A 22,533-nucleotide genomic window follows, 5' to 3' on the forward strand; every position below is an offset into this window, starting at 1 on the left:
TAACACCTCAGCAGTGCCACAGGCTGATCGCCTCCATGCCACACCGCATTGATGCAGTAATTCATGCAAAAGGAGCCCCGACCAAGTATTGAGTGCATATATATATGAACATACTTTTCAGTAGGCTGACATTTCTGTATTAAAAATCCTTTGTTTTATTGGTCTTATGTAATATTCAAATTTTCTGAGATACTGAATTTTGGGTTTTCATTAGCTGTAAGCCATAATCATCAAAATTAAAAGGAATAAGCACTTGAAATATTTCACTCTGTGTGTAATGAACCTATATAATATATGAGTTTCACTTTTTGATTTGAAATATCGAAATAAATGAACTTTTCCATGATATTCTAATTTATTGAGATGCACCTGTATAAGGTGAAGAGTATCGGTCCAAGGACAGAACCTTGTGGAACTCCGTAAATAACTTGTGTGTGCAATAAAACTTCATTGAATTTAATAGAATGGAGGAGTCATTGTTAACATTAACAAATTGAAATCTATCTGATAAATATGACTTAAACCAGCCTAATGCCGTTCCTTTAATCCCTACATTAGGAGTTTGGAGAAGAGGTGCAGAAGTACTGGCAGAAATGTTTGCCCAAAAATCCAATTTAAAGTTTACATCCAAATTATCTTTAGTCAAGATAGCTCGCTACAATCAAGTCTATTTTCGTATTTTTATTATCATTTTCTGAGATACAAGTTTTCAGGTTTAATAATGTGGTATTAACATTTTCTTTCTTTACAGAGATAATGAACAATGTCATCAAGAAGGCAAGAGAAAAAGGGAAGTGGAAGGTAATGACCCTGTTATTCTAATCAGTCTTTCCTATCTCATCCTGAAATTGAATATAAATAGATTCACTCAAAATATCCTAAAGAAAAACCTTTAAATAAGCTGCTGCTGTGTATACTTGTGTTCTAGGTGCTGGTGGTGGACAAGCTGAGTATGAGGATGATTTCCTCCTGCTGTAAAATGACAGACATCATGTCAGAGGGAATCACCAGTAAGTACAACTGCCCAGGTCACCTCAGGTCACTTCAGCTGTAGCTCTGAAGTCAGTGGTGCAATTTCATTTAATTTAGTTCAGCTAAGAGGATCTAATAACACCTACTGTCATGTGGATGTACAAAGGCTTTGTAGATGACATGAGCTTGAATGTAGTAGAATGTAAATATACATTCCTCAACAACTGTTATGTGATTATATATGCGAAAACTATCTATTGACAATCTATCTGGCGGTGCCGCTGCCTCAGTGAGGACAGGTTATTGGATTTTGTCTCTGTGGAAATTGTGCTACCAAACCTCACAACGTCACTGGTTGACAAGACTTCAGGAAGCTACACACAGTTACTGCTGTGGTTGGTCAAGATATAGTTCCAGCATATACAATAACTATCCATGAAACAGCACAGTGTCCTTATATAAGTGTGTTGGTGCACAGTATGTACAGTTTGTTAACTGGTCATCATTACAGCTGCTCGATCGGTGGTTTTTCATCAGGCTCATCATCTGTTTACTCCTGTTTACTACTATTTACTGATCACTGTCAGTCACACTAGAGATATACTAGTGATATTACAGCATTCTACTACGTGATCTTAATATTAAACCCGTTAGTACAGTGGAGCTAAGATCACAGTGCTCTCTCTCTTCCACACACACACACACACACACACACACACACACACACGCACACGCACACGCGAACACGCACACACGCACACGCACGCACACGCACGCACACGCACACGCACACACACACACACACACACACACACACATGGGCGGCTGTGGCTGAGGGGTAGAGCGGTCGTCCTCCAACCTGAAGGTCGGCAGTCCCCATCTGCATGCCGAAGTGTCCTTGGGCAGGATGCTGAACCCTGAATTGCCCCTCATAGAACAACAAAGTGCTGCTAATAGATGCACTGTATGAATGTGTGTGTGAATGGGTGAATGTAAAACTGTACTGTAAAGAGCTTTGAGTGGTCATCAAGACTAAAAAAGCTCTATATAAATACTAAACCATTTACCATTTACACACACACACATGCTTCATAATTTAAAAAACTTGTGTCTATGGTAATAATCAAATAAATGTGCCAAAGATTAATTACCCACAATTGTTATAGAAGCATACAAAGGAAATTGATTTCAGCTAAGTAGTTTCATTTGAGGATGTCACGGCAGAATATGATTTAATGTTAGTCAATAATATAGGAGAGTAGCATTATGAGACTGAAGCCCTTAACTTATCTCTTCACTCCTTATTACCAACACAGTGAATGGAGAAAACAACACACCGTAGTCATTTAACCATCATATATAGCACAAATATCCCGAAGCGTAAATAATGGCTTTGGTTCCTGCTCTTTCAAAGGACTCAGCAAAGAAATATTTCAAAAAGTGATCCAACATACATAAGTGTTTTGAGAAATAAAAACTGTGAGTAAGGCAAAGAGTAAAGAGTTTGTCCAAGCATTAAACATTGACTAATGTGAGGGCTCTGAGGGTCTGACAAACTACACACTCACAGTCAATGGAGCTGGATGGACAGGTATTGATTAATGCTGTTTTCTTCTACTCCTCAGTTGTAGAAGACATAACGAAGCGGCGTGAGCCTCTACCCAGCATGGAGGCCATCTACCTGATCACACCTTCGGATGAGGTAAATCACACAGCTCCTCTCCAAGCGTTTTACATTTCTATAGTAGAGAAAAACAATTTTCACAGTTACTCACTAATGTCTTATTAGCTGCCTTCATTCTATGACTACAATAGGTGTAACAGTAGTTAGAGTCCCAATTCAGGGGCCACATCCTTCGGAGGCCGAACTGAAGTGAGATGGTGTATTTGAAGGAGGATGTTTCTGCGTGATTCACTAATGTCACATAACACGAAAATGTTTTTTGTAAGGCCCATTGTTTTTTACATTTGTAACATTAGCTATTTGATTGAGTCTAGGGCTGTGAAATAAAACACTATCAATAATTGACACAATATAATTTTCATCGTAAACAATATAACAAAAGTGTATTATAATGTATATCGATATATTGCTCATGCACTGTGTAAGCACAAGGAGGAGGTATAATATAGAATTAATCTACCTCAGATTTAAAACGTTTTGCTGTGTTTCAATCTCTGCTTCACTCAGGAGCAAAAATCTTTAAACTTAACACAAACTATAATGTGATATTTATCATGATAATTATGTAAATGAACTGATAAAAATTGCTCAGCGTAATATAATTATTGGCCTTATCGCCCAGCACTTATTGAGTCTGATACTAACATTTGAAAATGTATTTCTGTTTGGTCTTTGTCATCTGCTACCATATTTCCCACCGATTGCCACTTTGAAACAATTGGTCTTCAAATTTAAAGGAGGTGGCCCCTGAATTGGAAAACAGATATAGTTAGCTTGGGTGGCAGTGGCAAAGACAATTGTAATTGTGTTTCTTTTAAACGTTAGATTATGTTTAAGTAAGTAACACAATCATAAACATACACTCACAAACACACCAGCAGACATACTCACAAACACACACACAAGAAACATCAGTTGCTTAGTCACAACATGTTCTCTGTTGTCCAAGTCTGTTGAGAGTCTGATCGATGACTTCAGAGACCCACAGACTCCAAGGTACCGGGCAGCTCACGTCTTCTTCACCGACAGTGAGTAAATCTTTTCAACCCAAACACGGCATACATGTAACATTTAAAAACTCACATTTAACCGAGCCAGTTCCCGTTACTGTTGTTGAGGGTTAAGGGCAGAGGATGTCACACCTTGTTAAACCCTATGAGACAAATTGTGATTTGTGAATATGGGCTATACAAATAAAATTTGATTGATTGATTGATATAAAGTGATTACATTTCAGTGGTCAAAGATCACAGTGAACTTATATGAATCGGGAAAAAAAGTATGTCGAAATATGAACACGGAAACTGCACTGGTGTGCAGAGGGATACAACCCATAGTGCGGTAATTCTAGTTTTCTTTGATTCTCTGCAGCGATCCCAGACACCTTGTTTGGACTGTTAACCAAATCCCGCGCCTCCAAAGCCATGAAGGCCTTGACTGAGATCCATATCGCCTTTCTGACCTATGAATCACAGGTAAGACTCTGTCCAGACTGGAATTAGACCACGGCATCTCGTAACCATCTACTTCAGGTGGGATAAATCCGGTTTGGATGAATTTCAGTCAACAGTGTGTAAAACCTGCAGAGAAACCTGCCTCGAGGTCTACTTTGACTGGTGTTTGTTTTTATGTTGAGATGCAGTGTATAGGGGGGTTGTCTTGTTACATTATTTGAACTCTGTGTGTGTGTATACTGTGCATCATTGCTCAGGATCTGTAAGAACATTTGGATGGATGTGACGAATGATAAAGAAAACATGGTGACCAGAGTTTGATTATCTCTACAAAAGTAAACTCACCTTTAAGGTCAGGCTTCATAGATAAGTACAGCCAGGTGTCATCTGCATAACAATGAAAATGTGTGTGCTGCTTTCTGATATTTCTATATATTGCCTAAAGGAAGCACATACAAAGCGAAAAGTATTGGTTCAAGAACATAACCTTGTGGAACTCCATAACTAACTTTTGAGTGCATGTGGAGTCATTTAGAAAAATGTACAAATTGAAATATGATAAGTATGACTTAAACCAGCATTGTTGGTTGAGTCCCAAAAGCATGTTTACTGACTGCAAAAAAGGCCTTTCCTCTGCAAAGTATCACCTCATTGTTTTTTAATGAAAGCAAACCTTGATATAGGTGTATTGGTGGCTCAAACATCTGGGTCAAGAGTAGCCTTTTCAAGCAGATGTTTAATTGCTTCAACCATAAAGGCCTGCAGTATATCTCCTGTTTATAAAGATAAATTAATTGAATTTAACATTTAAATCACATTCAAGTTTTAGAAAGGGTTTACATGAAGACACTGTTAAGTCGGCCCAGCGAGATCAAGATGACAGAATCAGGTTATAAATAATGGATAAATTAAAATGTAATGGTGGTAGGAAGTAGGTCCCATGTCCTTGGTGTAGGAACAGTCAGAGTACCCCCCCCCCCTCCCCTCTCTCTCTTCCTGTGACATTGACACAGTTCTTCAACAGAGGGAGACACAGTGAAGACTAGTCTGAAAGTGTTTTGTGTTGGATCAGCTTTAGCCGTCAATCCTCTGCTGTTGTCCGGTAATTTTAATCCTGCAGTGGAAGGAACATATTAAACCAGCCCCATATCCCTGCCCTCTTTCTCCTGTTGCCTCATTGGCTGATGCAACCAGTGCACACACTCTGCAGGCAATGGGAGCACAGATGAGACGTGTGACAGGAGAAAGCACAGGGAGTGTTATCACGTGATTGTTGTCAGTAACAGATGGTTGCATGTGTACTTGTAAAGGGGTGTGGTAAAGGGTTTAATTAGTGACAGCCTATAGATAGAAGCTTCTGGAGACCAATACATTTTCATTTATGACTTTATCATTAAAAGTTGCCTCAAGTGTTCGATTTCTGTACATAATGTAATATGTAATAATGTTATGTAATAGATGATAACTTCCAAAACCTCATTTAGATCGTCATAGGGCGTTAAATATAATGAAGAATGGTAATGCATACCTGTGTCAAATGCAGCCTATAGGTTAATATCTTCATGTAGACAACCAGCATAGCATTGATGAATTTAAATGTTGGAAACAGAAATAAAGTTGACATTGAACCTCAAGTTGTCTCTTTGTTGTGTCCTCTGTGCCCAGGTCTTCTCCCTGGACAAATTGGATGCCTTTCAGGACTTCTACAGCCCCTTTAAGGCTGATGTGAAGAATAACATGCTGGAGCGTTGTGCTGAGCAGATCGCTACCTTCTGTGCCACACTCAAAGAGTATCCTGGAGTCCGATACAGAGTGTAAGAACAGCCAGCACATTTCAATAGTCTCTTTTTTCTGTGCAAATCTTAAAATGCATTTATCGTAAATGGTAAATATACTGCATTCACATAGCGGTTTTCCAGTCTTATCAACCACTCAAAGCACTTTACAGTACAAGTCAAATGTACCCATTCACACATACATTCATACAGCACTTCTACATGCAGCACTTTTTCTGTCACACCATTCATACACTGTCGGCACAGCCATCAGAGACAATCAGTATCTTTTGCCCAATGACAATTCAGAATGGACAACCCTCTCCCTGAGCCACAACCACCCGTTCTATGAATAAACGTAATAACAAAATAGTAGGAACCACTCACAGTATAATCCATAGCAGTTCAACACCACTACAAATGACATCCTACAGTACATGTATCAGAACTGCATGGATTTTTCAGGCTTTTTTTCTAACTATCAGGATATTTAAGTCATTACTGTTCGACAAAGAACTCTGTGACACAAACTAAGATTAGACAATGGACTTTTCACTTCAGCTGTATTTAATGATTTCTCAACTTCAGGTTTGACTGAGTTTTAAGTTGTAATTGCTTACAGTGTTATTCTCCTCTTAGAGACATTGATAAGTTAATTATTAAGTTAATTAGCCATTAATGTGAGGTATATTAACACATCCTCAGTGTTTCCTGGTTAGAAAACTGTTTTTGTGAGTTGCTGTATGTGTTTGTGGGTTCAGGGAGTACAAAGACTGTGCAGTTCTGGCCCAGATGCTTCAGGAGAAGCTGGATGGCTACAAGGCGGATGACCCCACCATGGGAGAGGTAGGGATTTGGAGCTAAATGACGAAATTACTAACGATGAGAACCAGATGCATCATGGAACAGTCAATATGTACAAAAATATATAACCCGGCACTCACGTGACACAGCACATATCGTATATGGATAATTTGCAAACATCATCATGCATTTTTTGACCTGAATGTTGATAATGAAATAAATACATGCCTTATTAAGACAATGAATATATTCAGATTTTTCAAACACAAAAACTAAATAAATTTTGAGGACGATTCCTCCAGGAGCTTTTTTCAGCAGTGGAGGCAGACGATTGAATTTGATTGGTGGACACATATATAACCTCGGTGTAAGTGTAACCTCACTTTTGAATGCTTACTTCTCTTCGCCATTGTAATTTGTTCATGTAGTTCAGAGCACTGTCTCTGTGTAGCTGACGTGTGTCTCTGCCTGTGCATGTCAGTGGGAGAGCAGCTCCTCCTCTCCTGATAACAACTCCAATGTGGTTGATCTTCATGATTTGACTCCAGCTGAAGAATGATATGCTTCTCTTTTAATTTAGAGACTATTATAAATAGATTATTAAAAAGTCCAAAGTTAATCAATTTAGACGTTATGTTTAATCAGCAGCTGTAGCTGTCGTATTCTTTGGAAAGTGTTAATGACCAAAGTCTCTGGTTTGCAAAAATGATCAACATCTGTTTGACCAGATACTGTGAAATGCAGCATTATACAGTGGAATGGTGAGCTGTAAGAAACCCTATCCGTCAGCTCCCACAGAGTTTCATGTCTCCTCCAGGGTCCAGACAAGTCTCGTACTCAGCTCCTCATTCTGGATCGTGGCTTCGACCCCGTGACACCTGTCCTGCATGAGCTCACGCTGCAGGCCATGGCCTACGACCTGCTGGGAGTCGAGAACGATGTCTACAGGTAAAGACACTACTGAAGGACAGCTGCCAGGAGTCACTGAGCCTGGGCTGTCATTTAAGTATTTGTCTTTTATTTTGTTATTATTGTTACTGCCACTTTGTGGTTATATTCTTCAGTGGTGGCCAGACGGCTCTTTAAGTGAAATACAACAGAAATGTCTCAGTCTATATGGTTAAACAAAACCCTGCCTCAGTTCAAGGAAGAAGCATAACATATCCGGCACCAACAAACAGATAATACATTTCTTCAGTGCTGATCTATTTTGGAAAATCCTTTCATGTCCACTGTGAATTATTTGAACAAATAGAAGACTCTCTCTTTAAGCAACACTCCTGCAGACTGTAACCTCTCTCACCCTCTCTGTTAGTTTTGAGACCAGTGGGATGGGAGAGACGAGAATGAAGGAGGTGCTGCTGGATGAGGACGATGACCTGTGGCTGACTCTGAGACACAAACACATCGCCGAGGTGTCAACGTGAGTGAAGTCGACATATACAGATTCACAGCATGGTATAACAAAACACAAGAGCAACTTCCTTCTCGAGTTTTAAAATAGACTAAATTGAAAAATATTTTGTCACAGAGAAATGTTACATAGGCCGACATGGACAAAAGGAGGGTAACATGGAAACAACAAGGGCACATGGTAGAATCTCCTCATGATCAATCAAAGACCAAAAAGTCAACAGATATATTTGGTTACATTTTACACATTATTACATCTAAATTAGGGTGCCAGGGATTGAAAGTCCTTCATATTATATCAACATATATAAATATATTGATATAATAAAAAATAAATAAAAATTAGGGCTGTCAAATGATTACAATTTTTAATCAGATTAATCACAATCTCTGTATATTGTTGTGGGAATGCAAAGATAAATGACAAAAGGCGGATATATACATTTAACATTTGTTTTTTTATTGATGACAAGTCCAAATGATAGAGTTATTAAGATTGAAAAATAAAATAAAATAAAACTAAAACATACCACACCATAATTAAATGTTGCTGTCTAGGTGTCAACATAGGATGATGTTATTTAGAACATTTCTTTTTTATCAAACTCAAAGAACCTTTATACTAAACAATTGGGGCATCTTAGCCTTTGCCCTTTTTTTTTTGCAATTTTTTTTAAATCAAACAAACCTTTAAAAAACCTTTGCACGATTAAATGTGAATGTGAAATCTGAATCTGAGCCCATCTGTAGAAGCAGTGTTGAGCCAGTTCACACCACAGAACCGTTATTCATCTCAGGGAATATGATACAGAACTCCCCAGTTTGTTGTTCCTGACCATCTCTTTTTCAATCCTCTGCACAGGGCTGTGACCCGTTCTCTGAAAGAATTCTCTGCCGACAAAAAAGTGAACACTGGAGAAAAGGTAAAGGACAAACTGGACTCACTCTGCTATGGTTTCAGGATCTGTGACCGAGTCGCTGCTCCTTACTGTCCTTCACGAAAAGAAAAAGCAAAAGCAGAAGTCCTGTACTTTACTGGGATTTTTACTATTTCTTCAAATTCAAATACTGTATTATGGTGAAGACACCAAGTCAACAGAAGCACATTCCATTAAAAGTATCTGAGTTAACTAAAAGAATACATTCTTTATTTGTATCTTTTTTGTAACCATTTCTTGAATCTGGGCATCAGTTAAACAGTTGTCATAGCGATAGCCACACTGAATTTAGTTTGACGTCGCATAGCTCTGCTTGTTGCCATATGCCAAACATGATTTTGAAGCAAATACGCTTCCATTCACTAGGGTTATACCCACCACTGCCCCCCCCCCTTAGCTCAGCTGCTGCGTGGCACAAGTATAATGCTATGTCTCTAATGAGATGCGTCAATTATTATACTCACATGTAGAGCATGGCCACAGCAAACTTAGTGATGTAGTGCACTGGTCAAACCCATCATTCACAGGCTCATGTTGTCTGGCAGGTTTGGGTCAGCTTTCAAGAAAATACACCCACGTCTGCACTAGAGGGTGCAGTTCCTCTCGTGTCCTGGTTGTCAATGGTCTGCATGACCTAAATATGAAGTAAACTACCTCAACTGTAATTTGTAATTATCCTGACCTGTCCTCACTTATCAGCAGCTTCATCGTCAATTGTGGTTTTGGTCAACGCACAAGTTTTAGTGTGATAAATATAAATAATTCTTAATAACTAATAATTATAGCTGTCATATAAACATAATGTAATAAAAAGTACCTTATCTGCTTCTGATAGTATTGAAGTAAAAGTTCCTAAATGCTATACAAAACATAATACTGTAGTAATATATCAGAGGAAAACTGTAATTAACTATTCTCACTCATCCGTGTGTTTCAGACCACCATGAAGGAACTGGCTCAGATGCTGAAGAAGATGCCCCAGTATCAGAAGGAGCTTAGTAAGGTAGGACCTCAGGTGTTTCTACTGTACATGTGTAGGTACAGCATGGTCATGGCTCTCAGAGAGGGGACCCAAGAGCACGACTCAGGAGACAGATGTGAATTTGTTTTAGAAAGAAAAAATAGGATACAAAAAGTGAAGCCAGCAAACGAGGGACAAAGGACTGAGGTTAAATCCCAAACATGATCAGGTGCTGGAGAGCTAAGGCTTCTGGCAGAGAGAGAGTGGAAATAAAGCAATAAATCGCCCATACCATAGAGCTGATAAGGGAATGTAGAACAGGAGAGCAGAGGAATGGAGAGGAGTGTTGCTACTGGTGAGCTTGTCATTCTACTGGCGGGAAATGCAGGTAGGTGTGAGTCTGAAACTCAGCACCATGAGGTATTGTATCACTTCATGTGGGAGGTAAAGTGGCCACTCTATCACTCCCTGTATTGTGTTGGGTTCAGGCTACACAATATAAACCTGATGTAAGGCATCTGAACAGAAGATGAGCATCAGATGCAACTATTGATTTGACTTTTAACTTGTACTATTTTGTACTGTTTTCATAATATATGGCCCATCATGGAATCCTCACAACCTCCTGACAGACCTTTACCTTCTGCCCCAAAATATAACAATGCTGCTCTACATTATGCTGACAGTGACCAATGTGTAAACAACATGCTTTTTTAGTATTGTATGCAGTCGATTCTTTCCTCTCTGCCAAATCACTCACTGACACTAAGCATCTGTCCTCTCTGACCTCAGTATTCAACTCATCTCCACCTGGCTGAGGACTGTATGAACCGCTACCAGGGTACTGTGGACAAACTCTGTCGTGTAGAACAGGTAAATCAGAGACACCTCCTTTGATTATTTAGTAGACTGTGTGCAAAATGCTTGTGTGCTTTACTTTCAGAACTTTCAGTCTCATGCCTGTGGATTAGGTATTTAGGTCATTTTGAGGATGTTGTTACCTGGTACAGAGGATATCAAACCTCTGGGTGGCACTGAAGACTTGTGGTGGAGGCACAGAGGGAAAGATACTGCTTGGAGTGCTTGGTGGGGGCAGTGGCTGTGACACAGCTCGTCTCATCAGCTCTTCAGTAGGGATGCACCGATATGGAAATTCTTGGCCGATACCGATATTTAAAACAACAATCTAGCCGATAGCCGATACCGATATTTGTTTATTACTTGAATAATATGAAAAACAGAAAAAGTGACAAGTGTAACTTTAGATGCCATGTTGAAATCCTTGGTGGTATTACCCCCTCTTGAAATGTCGGCTGAACATGTCTTGCAAATTGCTAAACGGCGATCTTTCTCTGAGACAGTGAAGAAATCCCACACAGCCGACGCTGCCGACATTGTCTCTGCTGTTTGTATGTAGTACCTGTTGCGCATGTGCACACCGGACCCGCATTTCTCTGCGCCGGTCAGCCCGCGATTCTCCGCTTGTTGTTGTATGTAACCCGTTCAATGTCGGGTGTCGGGGGTAAATGACGTATTCTCCAAGCAAGCCTTTAGCCCCCCACCCCCTCTCTCTTTTTATCTATATGACTGCTTGTGTGGCTGTAGTGGATGGGCAGAGGGGGACATTTAATTATGTGATTGGGAAAATTGGGAAAATTAAAACTCCAGGACAACAGAAGGGGAATACAAAGTATGGGATGCATATTTGATCATTTATATCATATAAAATATGTCATTTATATCGTTTAAAATCATATTTCAGTCTGTTTCCTGGCGTGATACGCTCGCTCGCACGCTGAAACCATCGGTGAAGGGCGCTGGCGCAGCGCGGCGCATTGCAGCCCATGTGAACCGCACAAAGGTTTAACAGGGGGTGGATGGGAGGCGCCTGGCTTTCCTTGGCGCTGCGCTGCGCGGCGCGGCGCTTCAGCGCCCGGTGTAAACCCGGCGTCAGTGTACCATAATCTGGATGCCAGATTGGCAGGCTGCAGAAAACATACCAATGAACATCGGCCAATGTTATCGGTGAACGAGGCGAATATCGGCCGCTACCGATATATGGCCGATACATCGGTGCACCACTACTCTTCAGTATCAAATAAATTCAGTGACACTTGTCTGTACATCCATATTACACAACTGAAGTGCTGAGAGCTAATGTTCCACCGTTTTAATTGTGCCAGTTGACAAAATGTCACTCAGTCCACAACTTAACTCACGGACTCCAGGAAAATGTCTTGATAGCTAGACCACATACCATGTATTGTTAAAATGGATCTTATGTGGACGTCATGTTGAGCTTTGGCTTCTTCTGTCCTCTGTCCTTGAAGGATCTGGCAATGGGCACAGATGCAGAGGGAGAGAAGATCAAGGATCCCATGAGGCTCATTGTTCCCGTTCTACTAGACCCCAATGTCAGTGTCACTGACAAGATCCGCATCATCCTGCTCTACATCTTCCTCAAGAACGGTCAGATCCCCACTGTCCTGCTCCTGTCGTTTTTCATATCAATGTTATCTTTAGAAGGAGAGAGAGAAAATAAGAATGTGACATTATTCCTGTATTTCCACACATTTAATTTGAATCTTAATATGTTTGCATTCATGTTTCTTGTTTTGTTTTGTTTTTTTGTGCTAGTCAATTCTCAGTTTACCTTGTATTGGCATGCATTTAACCATTTTTGTAAATGTGCCTGCTCTCATGCATGTGTGTGTTGCATGTGTTGACTGAAAATCTGTGCTGCATGTGTTTTGTGTGTCTGCATGTGCGTGTGTCAGGGGTGACTGAGGAGAACCTGTGTAAGCTCCTTCAGCATGCCAGCATCCCACCAGAGGACAGTGACATCATTTCCAACATGGCCCACATGGGTGTTCCTATTATCACTGAGGTGAGCTGTCCTGGCTCAGTGTCTCATTAGAAACTTTGACCTGAGGCACGTTGTCCACTATGTCCTTAATACTTCCATTAAAACTGCTATTCAGGACCACTGATATGTGATATAGAATAATGAAATATATTAATAGGGTTAGAAAGTGTTTTTATTATTTCTGTTTTCTAAACCTCATGCCACAGTCATTGAGATGACCACTATTTCCTAAACCCAGTATCACAATAAGAAAAAAAGATTAAAATATAAAAAATATTTTGAGGCCTAAATGAACCAAAATAACTCGAACTCATCAGGATCAAGATCATCATCTGGCATCTATTCTTAAAAATGGCACGCTCTTCATCTGCCTCAGTGAGCTGATCTGCTGATGTGAGTGGAGAACATGAGAGTTGAGTGTGGTTTGTTCACAGGGCATCGCAAAGAAAACCAAGAAGCCGGATCGTAAAGAGCGAATCAGTGAGCAGACCTACCAGCTGTCCAGGTGGACTCCTCATGTCAAGGACCTCATTGAGGTACCTGACATGTGGCAGAATGACGACACACTAATGTTTACTGCACACATGCATCTTAACAGTGTTTTATTAATAGTGCTGATTTTCAAAATGTAATCTTTCTTAGAATGATAAATCTTCCACCAGTTAATTTGACAGGGCAACTTGTTCTTTTGAAGGAAGGAATAAGGCCCCATTCAGACTGGTTTAATTTCTCTATGGGAGGCAGGGCCGGCCCTGTACATTTGGGGGCCCGAAGCAGGATAGGTTTGGGGGAAGAGATAGGCAAGCTTTTGTACGTTCTTATAACCCTTATTCACTTGAAGTCTATTAGTTTAAACCATTGTCTTGATTACTATAGTTAAATGATATGTGACATCAATTAGTTTAAAAGAAATATTCATATTTTTTCAGTCTTGCACCACTCATGTGGTGTTAATTACATTACTTTTTCACTTTAAAAAGGCCTTTTTAAAAGTACTTTAATAAAAAAACATGTTGTCACTAAATGTTCTTTATCTGGTTAATATTGCATTTAATATTTCTCTCAGTGAGAGAGGGGGCCCTGCCTCCTTCACATGCTTTACATAAATATTAATGTCATTGTTTTTCATTTTTTTTATATACTGTATGAAGTTTAACATTTCACCCCCACCCCAGTAACAATTACAGCCACAATGCTCTATTTCTACAAACTGGCTGATCATGTTGTAGCCTATTTAATGCATCTTATTTTCTAGAAGAAGAGGGGCTTGCCCTACTTAAAAAACAACAACTCTTTTTTGGCTAATCACATAGAGGGAAACGTATTAATGCCAGTATAGACCTATGCCACGACTCAGAAACAAAGAACTAAAATGAAAAATTCTACACTTGTCTTTTGTTATTATTTAACTTATAGTGAATGCTATGGATTCGGTTTCTCACTAGGTACCTTTTCTTTTGTATGAGTGGATTCAGGCAAAGAGGGTAAGCAGGTCGTAAGTCTTGCTTTAGGTATTTCAGTAAAACAATTGGTCAGTATTTTTTTTATACACTGCATTAATGTACATGGACTTGAGTATGGATTTGTATGAATACATAACATTAAAGAGTCTACTTAACCTCACAGCAGCTAGATAAAAAGAGGGACAGGCAAAAGGAAAAGTTCAAAAATAGGTCAAAACCTGGCAGCGATAACAGCTGAGTATGGCAAAATCATTCAATCGCCATCTGGTTGCTGGCTGTAGTATAGGTAATAAACCTTGCCTCCTCCAGGTTAGCAGATGGGACCTGGGCCAAACTAAAAAGTACCCATCAGATACATTTTTCTCAAAGATGGTTTCTGTCATTTTAGGTAGTTCATATCACACTGATATATGTCCAAGTGCTCATTTTTTGCTCATTAAGATTTATTTTAATTAGTTATTTGATGCTATCAAAACTAGGTGAAATGTAATTATTGACACGTGTCCAGTGACCACGATAGCACGATAACTACTGCACAGACTCTGGCTCCCAATAACATCATTGGTGCAAATGACAGCATTTCTGGATAATGGGAAGAAGTGGAGATGCGTTGTTCATTTTTATATACTGTCCACGTTCGTGAGCTTTATTGCAGAGGAGGTGGCCTTTGTGGATAGAAAGGGCGAATGAGGCTTTAGATAGTATTTTAGTTGGGAACTGTAACATAGATGAGTGTGTTTGTGATGCTAACTGTTGTATTTTTTCCCACAGGATGCCATTGAGGACAAACTTGACCCCAAACTGTACCCGTATATTTCCCAGCGACAAGTGTCCTCCAAAGCCAGTGCTCCATCCAGGTGTGAAGTCTTTTGTGTGGTGCTTTTATTTAACTGAACACATAACTTGTATAAACGGCTATATATATATATTTTCATTTTTCTCGCCATCCAGTGCTCGCTATGGTAACTGGCACAAGAACAGAGGCCCCACAGAGATTAAGACGGGGCCGAGGATCATCATCTTCATTATCGGAGGGATGACGTACAGCGAGATGCGTTGCGTGTATGAGGTCACCCAGGCCAATGGCAAGTGGGAGGCCCTGATCGGTGAGTTCACTGAACAGAGACATGGCTGACCAGGGTATTCAGCATCCCTTAAAGAGGCACTCTGCCAGTTTTACACATGCAGGTCATAATGTCTGAAGGAACTTTATCAAATCTGAGAAAATAACCCAGCCACTAGATGTATGGAGTTTGAGAGACGTGAGCACTGACCTGGGAGGAAGTGTCGCATAAAAGATGCGGTCAAGTTGCATTATGGGAAGTGCAGGATCCAGACTTTTTGTAGTTCCACACATATGAAGTCAGTCATTGGTGTTCAGATTTCATGCTAAACTGTTTAAGTATCTTATCAAAACTGTCTGAGATGCAGAACTGAATTGGTTCATTGGAGCATGTCTCTATATTTGATCCTTTTCACATACAATAAAGAATGTCGGATTCAGAATGTCATGGGAATAAACTCTCCTCTGATGCAGGGTCGCAAAAGTAATGCTACTACTAATACTATCCTCTAGTATATTTAAATTAGTGAATTCAGTTTTCATTTAAAAATTGTATTTGAAATTACATGTCCGCTGTGATCTGCAGCATTCATTAGATATTTCATATCGACAAAAGTTTGTTTGATCTTCGTATAAATTGGTAAAGGTTTGCTAAATCCTCCTCAGTGATGTTGAGACGTGTGTGTGTTATAAATCCAGTATTTACTGTATTTTCTGTGCAGCTGACTCATCAGGGCTTGACTCCTGTGTAATGGTATTAATCACATTCTCTGTGAGAGCTGATATGTTATTGTGACTTTCAGTAAATGCAGTGTCAGGTTTGGGAAAGAGAGGAGAAAACAAGTGACTCCTCTACATCCTCTGCAGTTCAGATATCATCAGGCCTTCAGTCCTTTGTCCCACTTGCCTGTAGCGTCTGAGGACAGGCTGTATTTGGCAGCATTTTGCAACTTTCCATCAATACCTCAGTGAATTCATATATTTCATTGTTATAAGACTAACATGGATTCTTTAACAAACAAGCTTCCACCCAGGATTCAGTCCGTGCTGAGATTTCAGGTTTGTGTTCCCTGTAGGTTCCACCCACATTCTCACCCCACCTAAGTACTTAAAGGAACTACAGCACCCAGACTTCTTGGACCCCAATGCCGAACCAGAGGCCACAGAGGAGACGCCTGCAGAATGAAAAGACCTTTGGAAGTAAATACACAGGATTTGATGTGATTTGTGAATCCCAGTGTTACCTGTGTGCCCAGTGACTCACTCTGACCCACTGATCCCTGCAGTTGTTTTTTACTGACTCATATTTTCCACTACAGTGTCTTGTTGGCAATCTTACCTTGTATCATCTGTGCTTTCCTTTTACATCCCTGGCTTCACTGTTTCCCACTAACACTGTATATACACATAATGTTGCTAGGAAGAGAAGTTGCAGCACATATATTTAAGGTAAATAATCCTGGATATAGTATCTGTGGCAGTTCTGACAATGAGATTCATAGAAGTTACACAACAACATGTGTTGGAACTAGGGCTGGCTAATTAACCGAGAAGGTATCGAAACCGCCTTTTATAACCTCTAACCGACTTAATCTTGCTCATTTCAGTTAATTCGGTTAATACTTTCCCCAATGCGTGCATTCACCAACTGCAGCAGCGGCCTGTATTACCCTGCTGCATGTCCTCCCTCCTCACTCTCCTGCCGATCTGCGCTCACTTTACACATTAACAGTAAACATCAACACAATTCAGAAGTTATTAGGACACGTGCAGTTCTTGCAGTTTATTTTGTGCTTGTTTGATTCGCTCGAGAGTTTATGAGACACGTATTTATACACAGTGAAAAAAAGCAGAGATGAGCAGACACACACACACACACACACACACACACACACACACACACACACACACACACACACACACACACACACACACACACACACACACACACACACACACACACACACACACTCCTGCAGACAGGATAGAAGTTTTTCCCGCAGATTATGACACAACGCAGTGTTTTAACTTCATTGTTGCTCGTAATCGAGGTAGACGTTTGAAACAATCGTAGTATTGATTTAAAGTCATATCGTCCAGCCCTGGTTGAAACAATATGCTGTTTTACACCAGTTAAGATCCAGAGATTACTTCCTGTAGAGCTCCATTTGGCATATATTATATCACCAAAGCATGTGAACACAACATATCAGCATGCACACATGTAGCTGCGTTGTATTCCAAGTGAGAAGCAAATGTCAACTGGAAACATTTAGTTTGGACCTTGGTTAGCAACCTTTTATGTTTAATAAGTACTAATACGATTTAAATCATATAGCAAAGGTATAATTGTGTTCTGAGCAGTGTGATGTGATCCATTTCTCTCTCTATGTTTGGAGTTCCTCTCTGTGAAACTGTTGGCCCTCTCCACTTTTATGAAGTGAGATGGCTCCAGTTTCATGACAAAACAATGACAGTTTTATACAGTCTCTGGGCTACACATAACAGTTAATATAAACTAAAAGTAACTTATTCAAACTTTGGTGAGTGTAAAGATTATAAAGATTAAACAGAAAATGGTGCACAGGTGACACAAGTGAGGCACAACAGGATAAAGGGGCCAAGAACATTGATCCTACTCTATAATAAATTGTCAGATAGACGTATGGCTTTTGAACTTTTCTTAAGCTCCTAGTTGTCATTCCTCACATGTCTTCCTCATGTGTAACGAAGCAAGAAGACATAGGTGCTTGCTGTTATTCACATTTGTGTGATTCATACTCAACGAAGTTATAAAAGACAGATTAGGAGAGCAGTTGGATGTAGCCAGAAGAGGCCGTGAGCAGGTTTTTACCTCACCTTCCACTGAGTGTTATCTTTAAGGCATGCTGAGCCCCTTATGTGCCGCACCATGAAGACTGACACCACACCAAAGTAACACAAAAGACCATCACCAGCACTGAAGTCATGGATGGATTGTGACACAGCATGTCCCTCAACTTTCCTACCCATAGAAGCAAGACACCCAGTTGTTTTGTATTGTTTAGTTGTTATTTGTGTGTTTGTAGTGATTTTATTCCTTTTTGTTGTTGTTTTGTGTCTGTTTGTGGTTAGTTTATGTCCTTAACACAGGGCCACTGAACTGATCATTCAATAATATGTGCAATTTAAACCAACATTTAAATTTCTCTCTTTAAATGAAGCTGACTAAGAGTATGAAATAAGATAATGTAGGTCTGTAGCCAGTGATTAACCTATGACACAGTATAGAATATCTTAAAATACAATGGTAGTTGAACAATGGGGTAAAAACCCATACACCCTAAAATCCGTAGGAAAGACATTGTGTGATTAATATATAGTAAAAAAAAAAGAAAGATTTGTTTCATCATTAATTTAATGCAAATCTGTTAATCAATACAACTACCTTGCTGGTGTGTGAGTGTGAAATCCAGGCATTTTTTACCCAGTTGGGTTTTAAAGAAACTTTCTAAAGCTTGAAAAGCGATTCATTTTTCTCAAACCACAGTTCAATACAGCAGCAATGTAGAACTTTTGATTTTCAAAGGTCATGCATCCTCCTGTCTGAACGCTGCTGGTAGTTGTACCTCACTTCCCTTTTTGTTCCCTCCAGGGCTGTCTGTGTGATTTGTTGCTCTGTTGCTTTGTCTTCCTTTATTTGTATCAGTCCAGTTCTCTTCTCCAACACAGTTCTTTGGCGCTTGTCTTCTAGGTGCAGCCTCGTCCTCACAGACAGACACTGTGATTTTGTCTCACTTCTTGAAGAACTGCTCAACAAATTTTCATAGTTATTCTATTCTATTCTGAATGCCTTCAACTAGTTCAATCAAATCTTTATATGCACGCTGGCAGGAACATTCATGTAACGGCACTCAAAGAAGTTGTGCCATCATGTCAGTAATGTACTGTATACACATGTGTCACTACATGCTGGATCCTGACCAGTCATAGCTTGTAGTCTGTCATGACTTGCATTGTGTATAGAAGTAAAGTTAAAGAGAGTTCTGTGCTCCTATTGGTCAGCATTTCTAAATTTCCACATCTCTAAAATCCCGCCCCTATCAGGCTGATATCCCAGCATTCATCAGAGGTTGATCTCTAACTACGTAAGCTCAGCAGTAGTTAAGTAGAATATAATTCAAATTAGAAAGCCCTCAAGATCAATGGAGGCCCTGAAGAGCAGACGAGAAAAAAACTTCAACTTCTGATCTCTCAGGGATTCCATAAGTATTCCCCAGAACGGCACAACCCTTTACATTAGTGACCTATGTCATGAAAACTAGATTTAAGGCTCAGAATAATTTGTGCAGAACTTTAATTACACTAACTCATCAAATGGTATAATGTATTCAAGATACAGTATGCAATAATACCAGATTACTGTATTAATATGAAAATCTCTGAAAACCAGATATAGATCAGAGTGGAGTATCAAAATCAAATAAATGTTGACAGCACAATCAGCTGTAAAAAAGCTAATCGGGACTAAACCAACCACCTTAATTCAACCTGCAGTCTGCTGAGTGATACAAACACAAACACCACAACAACACACAAGGACATTCGAGTGAAACTGAAATCCAAGTTAAGGTAATGGAGGAATTCATTCTGTTGAAGTAGTTAAAAAATGAATCCGGCTTCATCAGTGGTTTTACAAAACCTGTTCCTATAGGTTCCTTAAATTCCAAAATGACAGATGATCCACATGTACTGAAGGTTTTTCATATTTGGAATCATTTCAGAAATGTATGCTGAAAGGATGATTCCAGTTAATATCAATGTGGTCTTTGTTTCATTTGGTCTTTATTAATCTGTATCAGTATTGGTAAAATTATACTCACCAAAGTAAGATTAGGGATAATGAGGGATTGTAAATAAAATCAAAGGTTATCCAGATTATCAGTTTTTTTGGTACAGTGGATCAGAGCAGGAAGTCAGTTTATAAACTCATAGAAACAGCTCCGTTATGCTCAAGATAATTTGACCTCAAACACAATCATCAAAACCTTATCAATGGATGTGCACGATTAACATATATCACTGGAATTACTGGGAGCTGCCATCTTGCAACATGATATCCAACTCTTATAATGCATCCATGGTCATCTGAAAAATATAAGACCATACGTTTGACTTTATTTTAATACTTTTTGGCTAACTTTGTAGTTTGTTAAAACCAACTCTATCACCAGACAAGGCCATTGGTATAAGATATGGTAAGAAATAGAAAAGAAGAAATGATTTGAAGTTTTAACTTCCTTTATATCTGCACATGGCGGCGGGACTGGGGAAGGTTAGGGATAGATGGGGGTGATGAAAAATGGTTGGGAGGACAATACTTGCAATAGCATATGTGGTGTCATATGGACCAATAATAAGGATAACTGTGTAAGTTGCATTGCCCAATCAGCTGCAACCAAACTGACACCAAATCACACCATACATTATCTCAAGAGTACAAAGTAAGGTTAAGACCTTAAGGCCACTTAAGTGAGAAAACCCTGTGGGGTCGACCACAGATTCATAGACTCCAGTCCAGAGATATGGGATCTCCGTACGGCCCATTACAGTAGACAGTAAGGCACACTGCTCTCTTCCTGCAGTGACACTGGTCATTTGCTCTGGGTGTAAATTATAAGGTGTAAATTGTCTAATATACAGATACTAGGCCGGATGTCTGCCTGGTCGTCTGTCTGTGCGTTTAGAGTTCTGTGATTTCTATAAATAACTTGCTTACCACAATGGTGCAGGAATGACTCTTGAAATGAAGACCTTGGAAATATACCCTTTAATTTTAGAATGAAAAACACTTGAATTATTTGGGATATGAGACTGATCTGAACTGATTGACAAAAGGAAAAACACAGTGAAGTGTATGGACTTTCAGTGCCTTTCTTTGGTATTTGAGATCGAGATCGAAAAGTGATGTGTTCCTCTTGTGTCTTTCAGGATCAACTGAACTCCTCACCCCTGCTCGCCTTCTGAAAACCCTCAAAGACCTAGAGAAAGAAACACAGACCAGTTAAGAAGTTCCTGTAGTTCGCCCTCCTCAGCCTCATTCATAAATAACAGCCCCCACCCCCAGCATGACACATCAAACATACACTCGATGCTGTGCAGGATTCAATGGCTGCTGACCCACAAACCAAACTGTGTTTTAAATTGAGCGTGTTGATGTTGATCAAAATGTATTGGGAGAGACTGAATTTATGTTCTGTGTGGTCCATTGTGCTCTGTGTGATGATCATTTGGAAAAGGGATGTTGAGATGACTGGATGAGATCTGGAGATAATGGGATATAAATGAGAACTGTAGAATCAAGAGTGTTGAGTATATGCTCCAACAATGGTCCACTGCTTCTCAGTTATGATGGAACATTATAACACAGTATATTCACTTCTACTATAACCCATCCCCCACCAGTACACAGCTTCCTTCTTTTATTTTGTTGGAGCATGCCAGTTTTAATGTAGTGCTTTCCATACAACCACACACTACTGTATAAATAGACAGATTTACTGTGATGTGTCTGACCTTGGAAATGCCAATGTACTCTGAAGTTATATCTAACTGTAGATTAGGCATCTCAAAGATAAATATACAGTTTAGTTGTTTTGTGCATTGTCTCAAGACTCAGCAGTGTTTCTGACTTTGTATTTTTTCCTGTAGAGATTGAGCTACATTTTGATCCCCCATGTTTGACCACAGTGTTGTCACTGTTTTTTTTTGTTGTAGTGATTTTCTGTAACTGTGTATGAGGAGAGAGGTCAGTATAAAGTCTGTGTTTTTATGTCCACATGCATGAGCAATGCTTGCTGCAGGATATGTGTTGAGCTAATAAAGCGGCTTCTATTAAACTCTTCATTTAGTTTTCCTTTAACTCTGCAGCGGTCGTCAAAATGATCCTGAAATATCCAAGAGCTCTTGAAAGTACAAAGTGTGAGCACAGGTCATCTAAATAGAAACTTGTAGGGATGACAACATTAATATTTCTTCTCAAGTAACCGTCAAGTCAGTTATGTTTATTTATTTATTTATCTATTTATTATAAAGCCAAGATCATCGATCAACTTGAGAGCAAAATATTAAAAGCCCACACACAGTGGAATTTTGTTGAGT

At 39.5% G+C, this 22,533-nt stretch overlaps 1 protein-coding gene across 1 annotated transcript in view; it reads left to right on the plus strand.

The window, feature by feature from the left end:
* Positions 1–22,484, plus strand: part of stxbp1b (syntaxin binding protein 1b) — a 29,643-nt gene extending 7,159 nt beyond the window's left edge. Inside the window, exons 2-20 of the mRNA XM_034595772.1 lie at positions 752–801; positions 929–1,010; positions 2,598–2,674; positions 3,606–3,684; positions 4,028–4,131; positions 5,776–5,924; positions 6,647–6,731; positions 7,507–7,637; positions 8,005–8,112; positions 8,965–9,025; positions 9,978–10,043; positions 10,794–10,874; positions 12,332–12,470; positions 12,779–12,888; positions 13,302–13,403; positions 15,102–15,187; positions 15,282–15,436; positions 16,470–16,593; positions 21,364–22,484. Of these exons, the coding sequence (XP_034451663.1) occupies positions 752–801; positions 929–1,010; positions 2,598–2,674; positions 3,606–3,684; positions 4,028–4,131; positions 5,776–5,924; positions 6,647–6,731; positions 7,507–7,637; positions 8,005–8,112; positions 8,965–9,025; positions 9,978–10,043; positions 10,794–10,874; positions 12,332–12,470; positions 12,779–12,888; positions 13,302–13,403; positions 15,102–15,187; positions 15,282–15,436; positions 16,470–16,579 (1,775 nt within the window). The 3' untranslated portion in view covers positions 16,580–16,593; positions 21,364–22,484. The remainder of the gene's footprint in view (positions 1–751; positions 802–928; positions 1,011–2,597; positions 2,675–3,605; positions 3,685–4,027; positions 4,132–5,775; positions 5,925–6,646; positions 6,732–7,506; positions 7,638–8,004; positions 8,113–8,964; positions 9,026–9,977; positions 10,044–10,793; positions 10,875–12,331; positions 12,471–12,778; positions 12,889–13,301; positions 13,404–15,101; positions 15,188–15,281; positions 15,437–16,469; positions 16,594–21,363) is intronic.
* Positions 22,485–22,533: the final 49 nt, after the last annotated feature.

The sequence above is a fragment of the Hippoglossus hippoglossus genome, chromosome 9 (assembly GCF_009819705.1).
Source record: "Hippoglossus hippoglossus isolate fHipHip1 chromosome 9, fHipHip1.pri, whole genome shotgun sequence".
In the NCBI taxonomy this organism is placed as follows: Eukaryota; Metazoa; Chordata; class Actinopteri; order Pleuronectiformes; family Pleuronectidae; genus Hippoglossus; species Hippoglossus hippoglossus.